Source organism: Branchiostoma lanceolatum, chromosome 1 (assembly GCF_035083965.1).
Source record: "Branchiostoma lanceolatum isolate klBraLanc5 chromosome 1, klBraLanc5.hap2, whole genome shotgun sequence".
In the NCBI taxonomy this organism is placed as follows: Eukaryota; Metazoa; Chordata; class Leptocardii; order Amphioxiformes; family Branchiostomatidae; genus Branchiostoma; species Branchiostoma lanceolatum.
In genome coordinates this window covers 11,634,396-11,646,428 of record NC_089722.1, presented here as the reverse complement: position 1 = coordinate 11,646,428, position 12,033 = coordinate 11,634,396, and the positions used below count along the sequence as shown (strand labels likewise).

At 40.3% G+C, this 12,033-nt stretch overlaps 1 protein-coding gene, 1 long non-coding RNA gene and 1 other non-coding gene across 3 annotated transcripts; 1 reads left to right on the top strand and 2 right to left on the bottom strand.

Annotated features, from left to right (window-relative positions):
• Window positions 1–995: 995 nt before the first annotated feature.
• Window positions 996–1,078, bottom strand: Trnal-uaa (transfer RNA leucine (anticodon UAA)). Its single transcript has one exon. It is a non-coding gene; the product is annotated as a tRNA-Leu (tRNA).
• A 263-nt stretch (window positions 1,079–1,341) lies between these two features.
• LOC136434412 (ADP-ribosylation factor-like protein 13B) lies at window positions 1,342–11,508 on the top strand. Its single transcript, XM_066427204.1, has 10 exons — window positions 1,342–1,624; window positions 5,366–5,436; window positions 5,734–5,983; window positions 6,298–6,403; window positions 6,711–6,913; window positions 7,479–7,596; window positions 7,779–7,893; window positions 8,200–8,403; window positions 8,996–9,220; window positions 9,685–11,508. Exons 1-10 carry the CDS (start codon window positions 1,569–1,571, stop codon window positions 9,777–9,779), a joined length of 1,443 nt encoding a protein of 480 aa, XP_066283301.1. The 5' UTR covers window positions 1,342–1,568; the 3' UTR covers window positions 9,780–11,508.
• Window positions 2,922–6,815, bottom strand: LOC136434422 (uncharacterized). Its single transcript, XR_010755744.1, has 3 exons — window positions 6,705–6,815; window positions 6,260–6,361; window positions 2,922–5,487 (listed from the first exon to the last, which is right to left on the bottom strand). It is a non-coding gene; the product is annotated as an uncharacterized lncRNA (long non-coding RNA).
• Window positions 11,509–12,033: the final 525 nt, after the last annotated feature.

The following is a 12,033-nucleotide window of genomic DNA, read 5'->3' as shown; positions in this document are numbered from 1 at the left end:
CAATTTGCCCATGAGTAATTTCTGCAAAGTAGTAGCAGCAATTCTAATCATAAGAGTAAATGCCTGTTCTTTTCTGTAATTAGACCTATATACCATTACTCAGGTAGAAGGTTACTAGTATTCGGGGTTGAAAGGTTGGGTTGGCTATACAAAAAAAAAGATGACAAAGTAGAAAGCCCGGCAAAAACGCCTAAAAACACGTCAAAAACCAGCCGAAATCCATGCTCTGCTTGGAGAGTAACTAAAATCAACAAAAGTCAATCGACAAAGGCCATTTATAAATTTCTTATTGTGTGACGTTACTCAATCAATCAATCAATCAATCGATCATTCGCGAGCATCAGGAACTGTTACTGATACGGGAAGATGTTGCAACAATTGTTTGTTAAGACATGTCTTTTGAACTTGAAGAAATTCCGGTTGATTTATTAACAATAATAATAAGTCTTTTTTGCATATTCCTGCCCAGATGGGCTAAATGCACATATGACCACACGTGGTCTCATGGTTTCCGTTAGTCATCTACCATGTGATAATCCTTCTCGAGTGCGAGAGACGAAAAAGAGTAATGCGTGAAGGCCTTTAGCTTTGGATGTTTAGATACTAGAAATTGGCCAATTGCCAAGTAACGTTAGCCTGACTGAACGACAGTAGCCGCACAGTCAGTTTTACAACATCGGAGAAACACACGTACTTTTATGGCCGACTCACGCCTCTGGCCATTGTTCAGTCTGTAGCTATTTGACCAATTTCTACTATTTTTACAGCAACCTATGGAGCCTGGTAGAGGCTAAATAAAGTACTAGTAACCGGCCGATCAGGCGGGGTCACAGATGTCTTGTGCCGCTTGAAGATTCACCTTGATTCACCTCGGTACCCTTCTGGGTAGTGCGGCTACCAGAGAAAATGGCCCAAAACGGAAAATATTTTGTGTCCAAAAACGTTCGAAGGTTTTGCGTTATCTACCGCAAACCAAAAGGAGAAAAAACACTTGTTAGTACGGCTGGGGTTCGAACCCAGGCGGACATACGTCCATTGGAACTTAAGTCCAACGCCTTAACCACTCGGCCACCGTACTGTGTAATCATGGGGAGGGTGACAAAGCAGATTTACTAACTGGATATGCCATATTTGGTAATTTAACCTTTGACATGCAAAGTCGAACGTTTAATTTCATATCTAACTAACCGATCAGACCATCAAATGAGTATATTTACCTATACCGAGTCGTATAACCTAGTATCATGGATGATTATTGTGATTCATTAAGAAAATCATAGGAAAATAGAGGTTGTTTACTCGGTTGCCCGGGGCACCAGACCTGGTCACGTTACCCCGCGATATGCAAATGAGCCATCATAACAATGAGAAACATGGCGGCGTTTCGAGGCTGTACCACGGAATTCCACTGGATTTCGTAATTTTTTCACCGTTTCTGAGGAATTTAAGTCCGTGTTGCACTACTAGACTGTCAGCGAAGTTGTTCCTAAATACATAGACGGAGGAAAAGCTGGTTAAATCGCTCACGAGCGTTGAACGGCAGGAAAAAAATCGCCCAAACCCAGTCGATGTTAAGCATGATGGGCGGCTGTCTATCTGGGTTGTTGAACAAGGAAGACAGGAGGTAAGAAAACAGCGGCGATTTCATGGAAATATCAATAATTTTGTACACATTTATTACATCGATATGAGTAGAACATGTTAAGCGTGGGGAATTCGCCAGTTTTCCTCTACGTTCATAGTTATTGTCGCGAAATCGCGAGTTAATCGCCCATGATTCTAAGAACTTCAAACAGTATATGAGCAATGGGCTGTTCCAAAAAAAAAAAATGGAGGGGGGGTTGACGACACAATTTTCTGCATATTATTCAACCCCCTTTATCCCGGTATCCCGACGACTTCAACCCCCTTAATCCTGCATCCCGAAGACCTCGACCCCCTTTATCCCGGTATCCCGACGACTTCAACCCCCTTAATCCTGAATCCCGACGACTTCAACCCCCTTTATCCCGGAATCCCGACTACTTTCAAACCCCCTAAATCCTGAATCCTGTCCTACGTCGTCAACCGGGGGGGTATTTTTTTTTTTTGGAACGGCCCAATCTACGTGACATGTAAGATCAACTCTGATGGCCCGGTACTCATATAATTGTTGAGTTTACATACCTGTCCACAGAAATGATGTTATGTGGTGGTTTCATTCGAGACATGACGATTCCTTTGGTCCCAAAGGAATAAGTAATAGATCTTAATTATACCCCCATTCCACTTGGACGGCGCTCTCACCACGCTCTCACGGCGACCTCATTTTGGCCAGATCGCCGTGAGAGCGCCGACAGCGCGGCGAGAGCGCCATTGAGAGCGCCGACAGCGCGGCGAGAGCGCCGACAGCGCGGCGACAGCGCCATGCGCGCCGTCACCTCGGCGATGGTTTTGAACATGCTCAAAACCTTCGCCGTGAGAGCGCCGAGGATGGCGATCAAAAAACGAGCGCCGAGAGAGCGCGGAGCCAGCGCGGTGAGCGCCGTGAGAGCGCCGTGAGAGCGCGATGAGCGCCGTGAGAGCGCCCAAGGTGGGATCAAAGGGCCGCAGCGAGCGCTCAAGGATCGCAGCGAGCGCTCTATGAGGATTGAATGGTCTTAACTGTAGTTCAAACAAATTTAATTCTTGAAGTGGTGTATCTTGAATTTCTGGGAATTTTGTGGTCAAATCATAGTTTTGCTCGTGGGTAATACAAATTGACGAATAACTACAAGTACTTGCTTCCATTCAAATTAAATCCCCCCAAGTTTTATTGTCAGTGATTCAAAATGTGTTTCAAAATTCTGTGATTTACGTTTCTATTATAACGTAGAATGATAAAATATATCTATTGCAAACAGTTTACGTGACAAACAACACAAAAAAAAAACATACATATATTACTTAAGACACACACTGAGCGACCGTGCAGCGACTAAAATTGAATCTGTTTTCCCCTTGATTTTATCATTCAAATATGATGCAAGAGGTAAAGGTATGACTGAGAAGACAACAAAGCACAAAAAACGTAACAAAAATTCGTTCTTTTTCTCTGGAATTCGTTGAGTGATCTTTGAAATCTTTAAAAAGTTGCTGACATTAGACATTTTGGTCGCGCTGAGAGCGCGCAAGGGTCGCCGTAGAGATTCCACTTGAGCACGTTTTCCAGGAGTTCGGCGCTCTCACGGCGCTCTGGACCATTTTAGGTCGCCGTGAGAGCGCGGTGAGAGCGCCGTCCAAGTGGAATGGGGGTCTTAACGATGATTGTGGAGATATTTTTCAGACAGGTGTTCTTTTATGGTTGATGATACTTTATAGTACTTCATCATACATAGCAAAATAGCCTTGGTGTATATACATGTTGAATACATCCAGGTACACACTTTCGGTGCGATTTTATTCAATCGATTAAGTTGGGACATTGTAATTTGGTGGAAGGTTTTTATTATAATATTATTCTTCATTTTTCTGTTGTCTGGTCAATTTTGTTCCAGAACAGCAAAATATGCATATGAATGATCTTTGTTTCAAAATATAGACAATGGAGTTGATAAGTCCTTGTTCGGCGGTAACAAGCCAATCAATTTTTCTGTTGGTAGCTTATCGCCTTATGCTTGGAAGCTAACTTCCAATCTTAAGTTAATGGACAGGAGGTTAATGTGCTTCATTGGGGTCTAAGAGAATAATCCAATTTTGCCTGGGAAAAAACAGCCTAAAACCCAATTTGGATAACACAAGAGTTAAGTGCACTCTATGCCTCACTTTGTAAGTCTAAGTGTGGAGGGAGTGCTCACTTAGTCCATGGGTCTCTGCACACAAAATCGTGAACTCACTGCATAACATAACATGCACAGTACACTTGCCCACATGATGAACTAAATGTATAGGAAATATTACTACTATACTATTACATGGCACAATATGCTACTAACGTTTCGATAGGGGACTATGTGTATTTTTTTTCCAGAAAATAAATGAAATCATTGCCACTACTAGGGAAATAAAGAATCATAGAAAAGGGAACCAAAAACAGTAAAATAACCCCCTTGCTTAGAAGAGTAGCCATAATAATCCTTTTTACAGTACATAAATGATACAAAAAGTCCACAGAAACCATGTTCCAGAACAAGTCTCTACCATATGGCATTGTCAAACTCTTGAGCAGACCCTTGCTACCATGTTATGATAACTTTGTTACAAAACAGGTACATGTACACATTGATGAAGGTTTAATAGACATCCACGATGATCCAGGAATAGGATATGCCAAAAGAAAGTTACTCAAGCAACTTTTATTCAAAATTTTACCCAGTTGGTTGAGTAACTGTCATTTGGTATAGGTACATGTACAATATGGCAGGTGTTAGGATGGTGTGATGTTATGTACATGCATGAACCTTCCTTGTTGATGTGATTTGGCCTCACCAATAATGATCATTCATGGTACTCATTCTGTAAGTTCTTTTATATATCCTCATTTACTAAATTGATCAATGATGTATATCTTATATTCTTATATTAAGGGCTTGCCACAAGCCTTTTGTTATGTCAATCTACTTTGAATAATAAAAAAAAAAATATTGATCAGAAACCATCATCTGACACAAATGTTTCAGTGTAACAGCTGGTATCCCAGCAACTGTACCTGATTTCTCTGGTCAGGAAATGAGAAAATTTGAGTTGACCGCAATTACAGATTGGCTAGAAAACTACATTTGTGAAACCCAGGAAGGAATATGTAGTATATCTTTTCTTGATAATATGCAGTCGAAGCATATATGGCTTATCGGAACAAATAGAATTCTGGTAATGTAATAAGAACAAAATCAAGGATTGATTTTTCAATTGTTGTAATTTGCAAAAAGAAATGACAGCAAAAGAGATATTGATGAATTCTTCTGTTGCTGGGGGATGCCCAAGGGTGCAAACATCTCTCCTAGCAACTTGTCGGTTCCAAAGCTGTGATGGCAACATTCTAAATGAAATTTAAAGCACTATGGCATTGGTGGCACCATTGCATAGTTAGTTGGATGATTTAGAGGCTATGTGATACTGCAAGGCCTCCTGGCAATGGTTAATAAATGTACTGTAGTTATTGCTTGTAAGTTGTGATGTCGAAAACATTATGTGGCACCCTTGCCAAGTTAGCTTGATGTATGAGAGGCTATTTGATACTGCAAACTGTGAAGCCGCAAGGCAAGGTTCTCTCTGACAACAAAACAGTACAAAAAACAGCAACAAGATGATCAGACATGAATCAACCAAGACAAGTGAAGCTGTATGATAGCCTTTTTAATGTTGGATATAGGAACTGACCAAATATCTTTGCTGTCACCTGTTCCAGATCTGTAACTCTTCTGACCGTAGGACTGGATAATGCCGGCAAGACGTCCACAATCAAAGTGGTCAGTGGAGGTGGGTGCCGCTTGTGTTAGTCTTCAGGCTACTCTTTTGTTGCAGTCGCATCTGAAACTGCAGTTAATGAAATGTTGGTTGGAATACACTGCCTGCTGTTATGGAAAGACATGAAGAAATGGAAAAGCACAATCATGCATTTAGGTTGTAGTGAGTGAGTGAGAGAAGTCACAAATATTTGAAGCTGGCAAAAACAAATCAATATTATTGGATAAATAGTAATCAATTGTCCAGTGATAGCATTAGATTTCTGTTGTCCCTGACTCAGCAAATTAATTTTTTTTTTTTGTGTTTCAGAAAGCCCAGAGGGAGTGTCGGCGACTGTAGGATTTTCCCCTCAGGAGTTTAAACTAGGACGCTATGACATCACAACCATGGACTTGGGGGGTGGGAAGGGTATCCGGGGGATCTGGCATCGTTACTATGCTGAGGCACACGGATCAGTTTTTGTAGTGGATGCCAGCGACAGAGCACGCTTTGACGAGGCCAGGACAGTGTTAGAGGATTTCCTGGGGGACCCACGGATATCAGGGAAACCAGTGCTTGTGTAAGTTTGTCTCTACATTCCTCATGCATCCATACATATGTACCTCATGACATATGAAACTTATGGGTTGAGAATTAAATTCTGAGCAACATCTACTTAAGTAAATACATGTACTCATTTCTTTGCTGCAGCCCTCTTGTCCTTGTTTTCTTTGTTGTGATTTTTGGTTTTGTTGACTTACAAGAAAGTGTGAATAAATGTATATTCTAGAACACATACTGCAGACAATGCAGGCAGCACACTTGATATATACACACAACAAGCTGGATATATTACCAGTATGTAATTTGCTTCGTCTTCTTCCCTTCTTTCAGCCTTGCTAACAAACAGGACGTGGAAGGTGCAGCTGATGAGAACGATGTATGCAGTGTCCTGTACCTGGAACAGATGGTCAACAAGTACAGATGTCCATGTAAAATTGTAAGTATTCTCTTATCATCATAAGTATCCTTTACATTTGTGTATTTATAGTAGCTTACCCAGTAGCGCATTGATTTATGTGAAGAGTTAATCTTTTTGAGGCTCTGGGAGAAGCGACTCACTTCAGTCCAAAATGTTTGTAATCTTCATAAAAGAATGCCCCAAAACTGAAGGAACAAGTCTTGTGATGTCAGTTTGATTCTACATACTCCTTTAACATTAAGAACCAAGAATAAGCTCTGAGCACCAACCTACACTCACTGAAGAGGTGGAAGAAACTTAAAAATATTTCTTCTCATACTTTAAGGAACTGAGCTCCACAGCTGCGGGGTTTGGTAAAAAGGTGGACCCCAACATCAGCACAGGTTTCCGCTGGCTGCTGGACCAGATCGGGAAGGACTTCTCACACCTCAGCATCAGGATAGAGAAGGACCTGGAGGAACAGAAGGAGAAAGATGAACAGGAGAAGAAAGAGAGAAGAGAAAGAGTGGCCAAAGCCAGAGAAGAAAGGTAAAAAGATTTCGTTAGATTTGTGGTGAGCTACTCAACATTTCTGCTCCAATTAGAGAGAGAGCTGTAAAATGTTAGGCATCAATGACACTTAAATTCAAACATATATGAACAGTACATTGGGCCACAACAATGGCTTATATCCTTCATGTCTCAGACATTTTGAAGTAAAAATTTGAGAAGTCAATTACAAGAACATTCTTCGAACAGTGACTTTAGAAACGGGTAGCGAAATACGCACCTCCAAATTTTCGACGACTCCTGTTCGTCTTGTTCACGGAGTGGCCTAGTCTCGCGAGAACGAGACTAGGCCGAGACTTGTGACAATCTTCTTGCCTCCCCCGAGAAGTCAAGATAAAAACAAAGGCTCAGGGCTGTGTGGAAAACTTGAATATTATTTCCTGAAACAGTGCATACAAAGGCTTTTCCATGGATTTTGTTTTCATGTTGATCTCTTGGTTAATTTCCGAATTTTTTTAATTCGGATTTCAGAGAAAGTATGTGGCCTCCATGACAAAATCTTGACAGCTTTGTTAACTTGTATTTTTTTGTGATTCCGTCCCAGGAGAATAAAAGAAGAGGAGGAGGCCAGGAGAGAAGGAAGAACGATTGAGAAGAGTGATGATGAACAGGAAGAAGCTGACTTTGAGGGAAACCCTTTCAAACCCATGGACAGAGTAAGAGTAAGTATCTGGAGCTGGTTTACTTTGTCATGAGGCAAGTCATGCTAAATCCGGAAAGACAAGAAATAAAGAATCCATTCAGATTCTACTTTTTAAATACAGTTATTTTGGATTTAGAAAGTTAAACCATATTACATTTATTGTCACAGATTACATCTAACATTTGCAATTTTTATCTACAGGCAGATCTTGCAAAGAGAGACCAAGAGAAAAAGGACAGAAAGTTGAGAGAAGCTGCTGAAATGGAAGAAAATGAAGAGAAGAAGAAAAAGAAGAAAAAGAAAAAGAAGGCAAAAGGTGAGAACCCCTTTAATATGACCTACATCTGTAGGAGACTATTTGTAGAAATTACATGTTACCTGTGTAGAATAGCAAAATCAAAAGGCCACTCTGGTGTGATAAGTTGTTTCTTGGACATTTTGATGAAAAGTTGAGAAAAGTACATAGCTTGACATATAAGTTTAAGTTATTTTGATGAAAAGACATTTTGATGAAAAGTTGAGAAAAGTACATAGCTTGACATATAAGCTTGACATATAAGTTTGACATATACCATAAAGTTGTTGTCTCCACATGTCTAAGTGTTAAACCTTTTCCTTTAAGACCAAGACAATGAGCAGCTTGAGAGATTAGAAGGGAAGGAGAGATCGGAGGAAGACACGACAACGTCGACGAGTAACAACCATTCCTCGTCTCACTCTGACGCCTCGCCACAGCAGTCGTCACGGAAGGATGACGAGGACGAAGGCATTGAGATCACGCCGTCGAACTCTGACCTGGGACAGCAAAAAACCGAGGAGAGTAGAGGTACGATTCCACTCCAACAAGGAGGTTATATTTTCACTCTAGCATTAATATATGTAAACAGGAGCTCAAATTGTATTTGTTTTCGTATCTCAAAGCAGATGTCGAGGTTTAAGATGGTAATGTTTTCTGACTGCCAAGTTTCTTTGACAGGTACATATACCTATTCCCAACATCTGTAGGCACTGCCTCAGGGAGGGGCACTCAGAAATGGTTTGGGTGTTTAAGTCAGAGAAGCCCAGCAGTCAGAGGATGATATTATTATGATCTTCCACCCAAACATCTAGTTGAAGATTACTTTCTTGATTTCTATATGTCCTGGGTGATAATTCGTACGAATGGTTGTTGGTTATGATATTGTGAGCTTGTAGCATATCATGGCCAGATATTACTGACTTGAATTTATATTGACTTTAAACTTTAAAACACTAGATGTAAAGAAACTGATTGAAACCGAAACATGTCTGTATGGAAAGGACCTAGTATGTATGGAAAGTCGTATTGGAGGTCATATGAGCTCCACAATTGGGTATGTCAGATCAGATGATGACTTGAAATATCGGCTGGTCTAACAATCTATCTCTCAATGCTTCAGAAGAGAGAAAGGAGAGGAAAAAGAAAAAGAAACGGAAGATGAAGAAGAACAACCGGGTTTCCCCCGGTGACGCAGACGAACCGGAGCAGAATGACACGCCCTTCCCATCACCCCGCGGGGCGCGTGCCATCCTGCCGCCCATCGGACCCCCAGGAGACAGGATGCTGGGAGGTCGAGCGAGCAGGAAGCCTGTACTGGAGCCTCTGACAGAACCCAGTAACGAAGGTGAGGATATTGTGACACAGACGAGTTAACACCTCTATGGACTACAAAAACTACTTTCGTCACAGGATGTTTGCATCATTTCTGCCAACATTCGAATGGATCTTGCGTTTTAGAATGCATTTGGTTCTTGGCCAAAATGATGTAATCAACTGTGATGCAAGCAGTTTTAGTCCAAAGAAGTGTTGACTCGTCTATTATCATTTTATTACTAGGTACTCAAATCTACCTTGTCCCGTCAGGTTGAGGGAATAGGTTTGTTAGTAGGTAATCAAATCTAGCCATTAAACAGTTCAGTGCAGCTGCTAGAGAGATAATAAAATGAAAGAATAAAATTATACAAACACTATACTATTAATAGAAAATCAATTAATAAAATTTAACGTACAGGCTGAGATAGAAATAATCAGTGCGTTTTGTTTAAGAAGTTTACTGATGATAACTAACTTCATATCTCTTTGTTCCAGGAGTGGCCAAATGGTCACTAGCGGAGGATTTAGAAGAACCCTTGTCAGTGAGGCCGTTCAGACCAAACTCAGATGATGCTGACATCATCACGTGAGGATTGTGGGATGGATGATTGACAGACATAGGGGGTGATTGACAGCTGCAGCAAGTGACTGACAGGCTGTTCTACAGTTACATGGACTACAGTGTGGCACATATACAGTTGTGATTGGGGGAGGGAAGAAGCAATATTTTCAGATGAGACTTCAGAGTAATGTGCAGTAGCAGTGGATTAAGTTCAGGGGAGAAATCACTACATTTGTTGAGCCCCTAAATGTATAAATTGGTTAAAGGGAGGGAGGGTCCTATTGATGTACAGTTGGGAGAAGCCCCAAATGTGCTGTTGTGCTTCCACTAGATTCCTGATACTAGTGATTGTTATGCCAGTATTAAAGCTCCCTGAAATTTGACCAGCAAAATAAAGGGATACATTGTATGCCATCTTTCTCTTCCTGTTCAATTTGCCAGAAGATACGGTCATCAGCATGCTTTTCGCTTGTCATTTAAAGTGCGCATGCAGCTGTTTTAAGTCCAATTAACACTGGTAACTTAAATTTGAATACTAAGAGAATAGGGTTAAATTACATGACTTTTTTACATTGGCGATTTTATTTCTACCAAAACTTTTTACAGTTCTAATCTCACCTGTATTGTATATACTAGATGTAAAAGTAGATTGTTTGCTATAAGTGCCCATGCCAATGCAGGCATAGAATACATGTATCCTTCGTTTTACGTTTTCTGTGATTGTGACTGCCATAGGAGAATCTGTGGAAATAGACACAGTGCAATGAACCTGTATGGAGTGTCAGTTGCAATGGAAAATACTTTGCAAATGTGCCATATGCACCATTGCTTCAGCCAGTTATTGGAATTACTCACTGTATTCTAACAATGTTATTTTAGACTCATTGTCAGAATTTGATGGATGCCTAACGGTTGGCAAAGCCAAAGTAACATCTGTATGTAAGACATGAATATACACACATCTCAAATATACCTTACCTCCACATGGAGGAAATGTTTTCTTTGTCTGTTTAGAGCTTCTCACCAACCAATGGAAGAATGTTTTGCAAAGTATGATGGGATACTTGCTGTGACTATCACAAGCAGATCCATCCCATGATGCTTCTTTATGGATCATCCATGTAATTGTGTAATACTCATAGATGTACAAGTATGTTTTGAAGTAACTGCACATGTTGTGGCTTTCCTGTTGCCATTTTACATGTGCTGTCTGTGGGACCATCAGTGTTTTAGTAACTGTTGCAATAAAACAGTTTGTTGTTGATAAAAGATAATTGATATGCCAAACTACAAGCAGCAATACGTGAACTAATTCAACGAAGGTTTATCTACCAGAGAAGTCAGACTTACATTACAAAGCAAGTAAATCTATGTGATACTGTAGATATGTGTATAAAGACATTACAAGAACAATCGTGCATGTTGTTTAGCAGGTACATGTACACAGTGTATTACTGGTTTTAGGAGGGCCCAAAATCATACTGACTTCTCAACATTGTACCAACTGTTGTAACTCACATGTACATGTAGACTTCACTAATTTTATCTTTTTTTTTCTACACGATGAAAAAATGTGTATTACCGTAATTTCACTTTTATGTTGGCAGTCACAGTGACCTCTCAAGTGAGTGTAACAGGTTTAAAATCATGAAGGTTATTGTTATCTACAGGTATGTCTTGTAATGTGTAAGATACTGTAAAGTGTACATTGCTCAAGCGATGGACTCAAAAGTAAAGATTTTATTATTTGTATCAAATCGTGGTGTTTTTCCTTTTCTTTAAGTTATGTTAAAATCTTTCCTTTATAGGGGCAGTGCCCATCTCTGTCTCTATACGCCCTTGGGCCACACAGGCCACTACAGCAGGAGGCTAGTCCACTGGAAGTAGAGCATGTTCAACTCCCATACACGTTTTCATAAATACTAAGTAAAGATAGTAGTCTACCATTTATCGAGTCTTTGGTATGACCTGGCCAGATGAAATATAACTAAAAATTCTAGAAATATCTAGAACTTCCAATTCAATTACTATTAAGTGTGACTAAAATGTCACCTGCCAAGAGAACTATGATTCTTGACGTACTCTAAGATTTGAAATGTCATGTTTCCTACTGTTTTACCAACCATCCAACACTGATACACAAAATATGAATGGTCATGAGAATGGGATTCCCTGTAACACATATACATACCTCTTTGTGGGCCATCTTTTCACCTCAAGATATGACGACTCCCATAACTTTTTCTTGATGGGTATGGAATCCTCCGAAAGGACTTTTGCAG

Excerpts from the sequence above, each read along its gene's own strand:
- LOC136434412 (XM_066427204.1), top strand. The coding sequence starts at position 1,569 with ATGTTAAGCATGATGGGCGGCTGTCTATCTGGGTTGTTGAACAAGGAA. Across the intron at positions 7,894-8,199 it reads AAAGAAAAAGAAGGCAAAAG|ACCAAGACAATGAGCAGCTT; the intron begins GTGAGAACCCCT and ends TTTTCCTTTAAG. Across the intron at positions 8,404-8,995 it reads AAAAACCGAGGAGAGTAGAG|AAGAGAGAAAGGAGAGGAAA; the intron begins GTACGATTCCAC and ends TCAATGCTTCAG.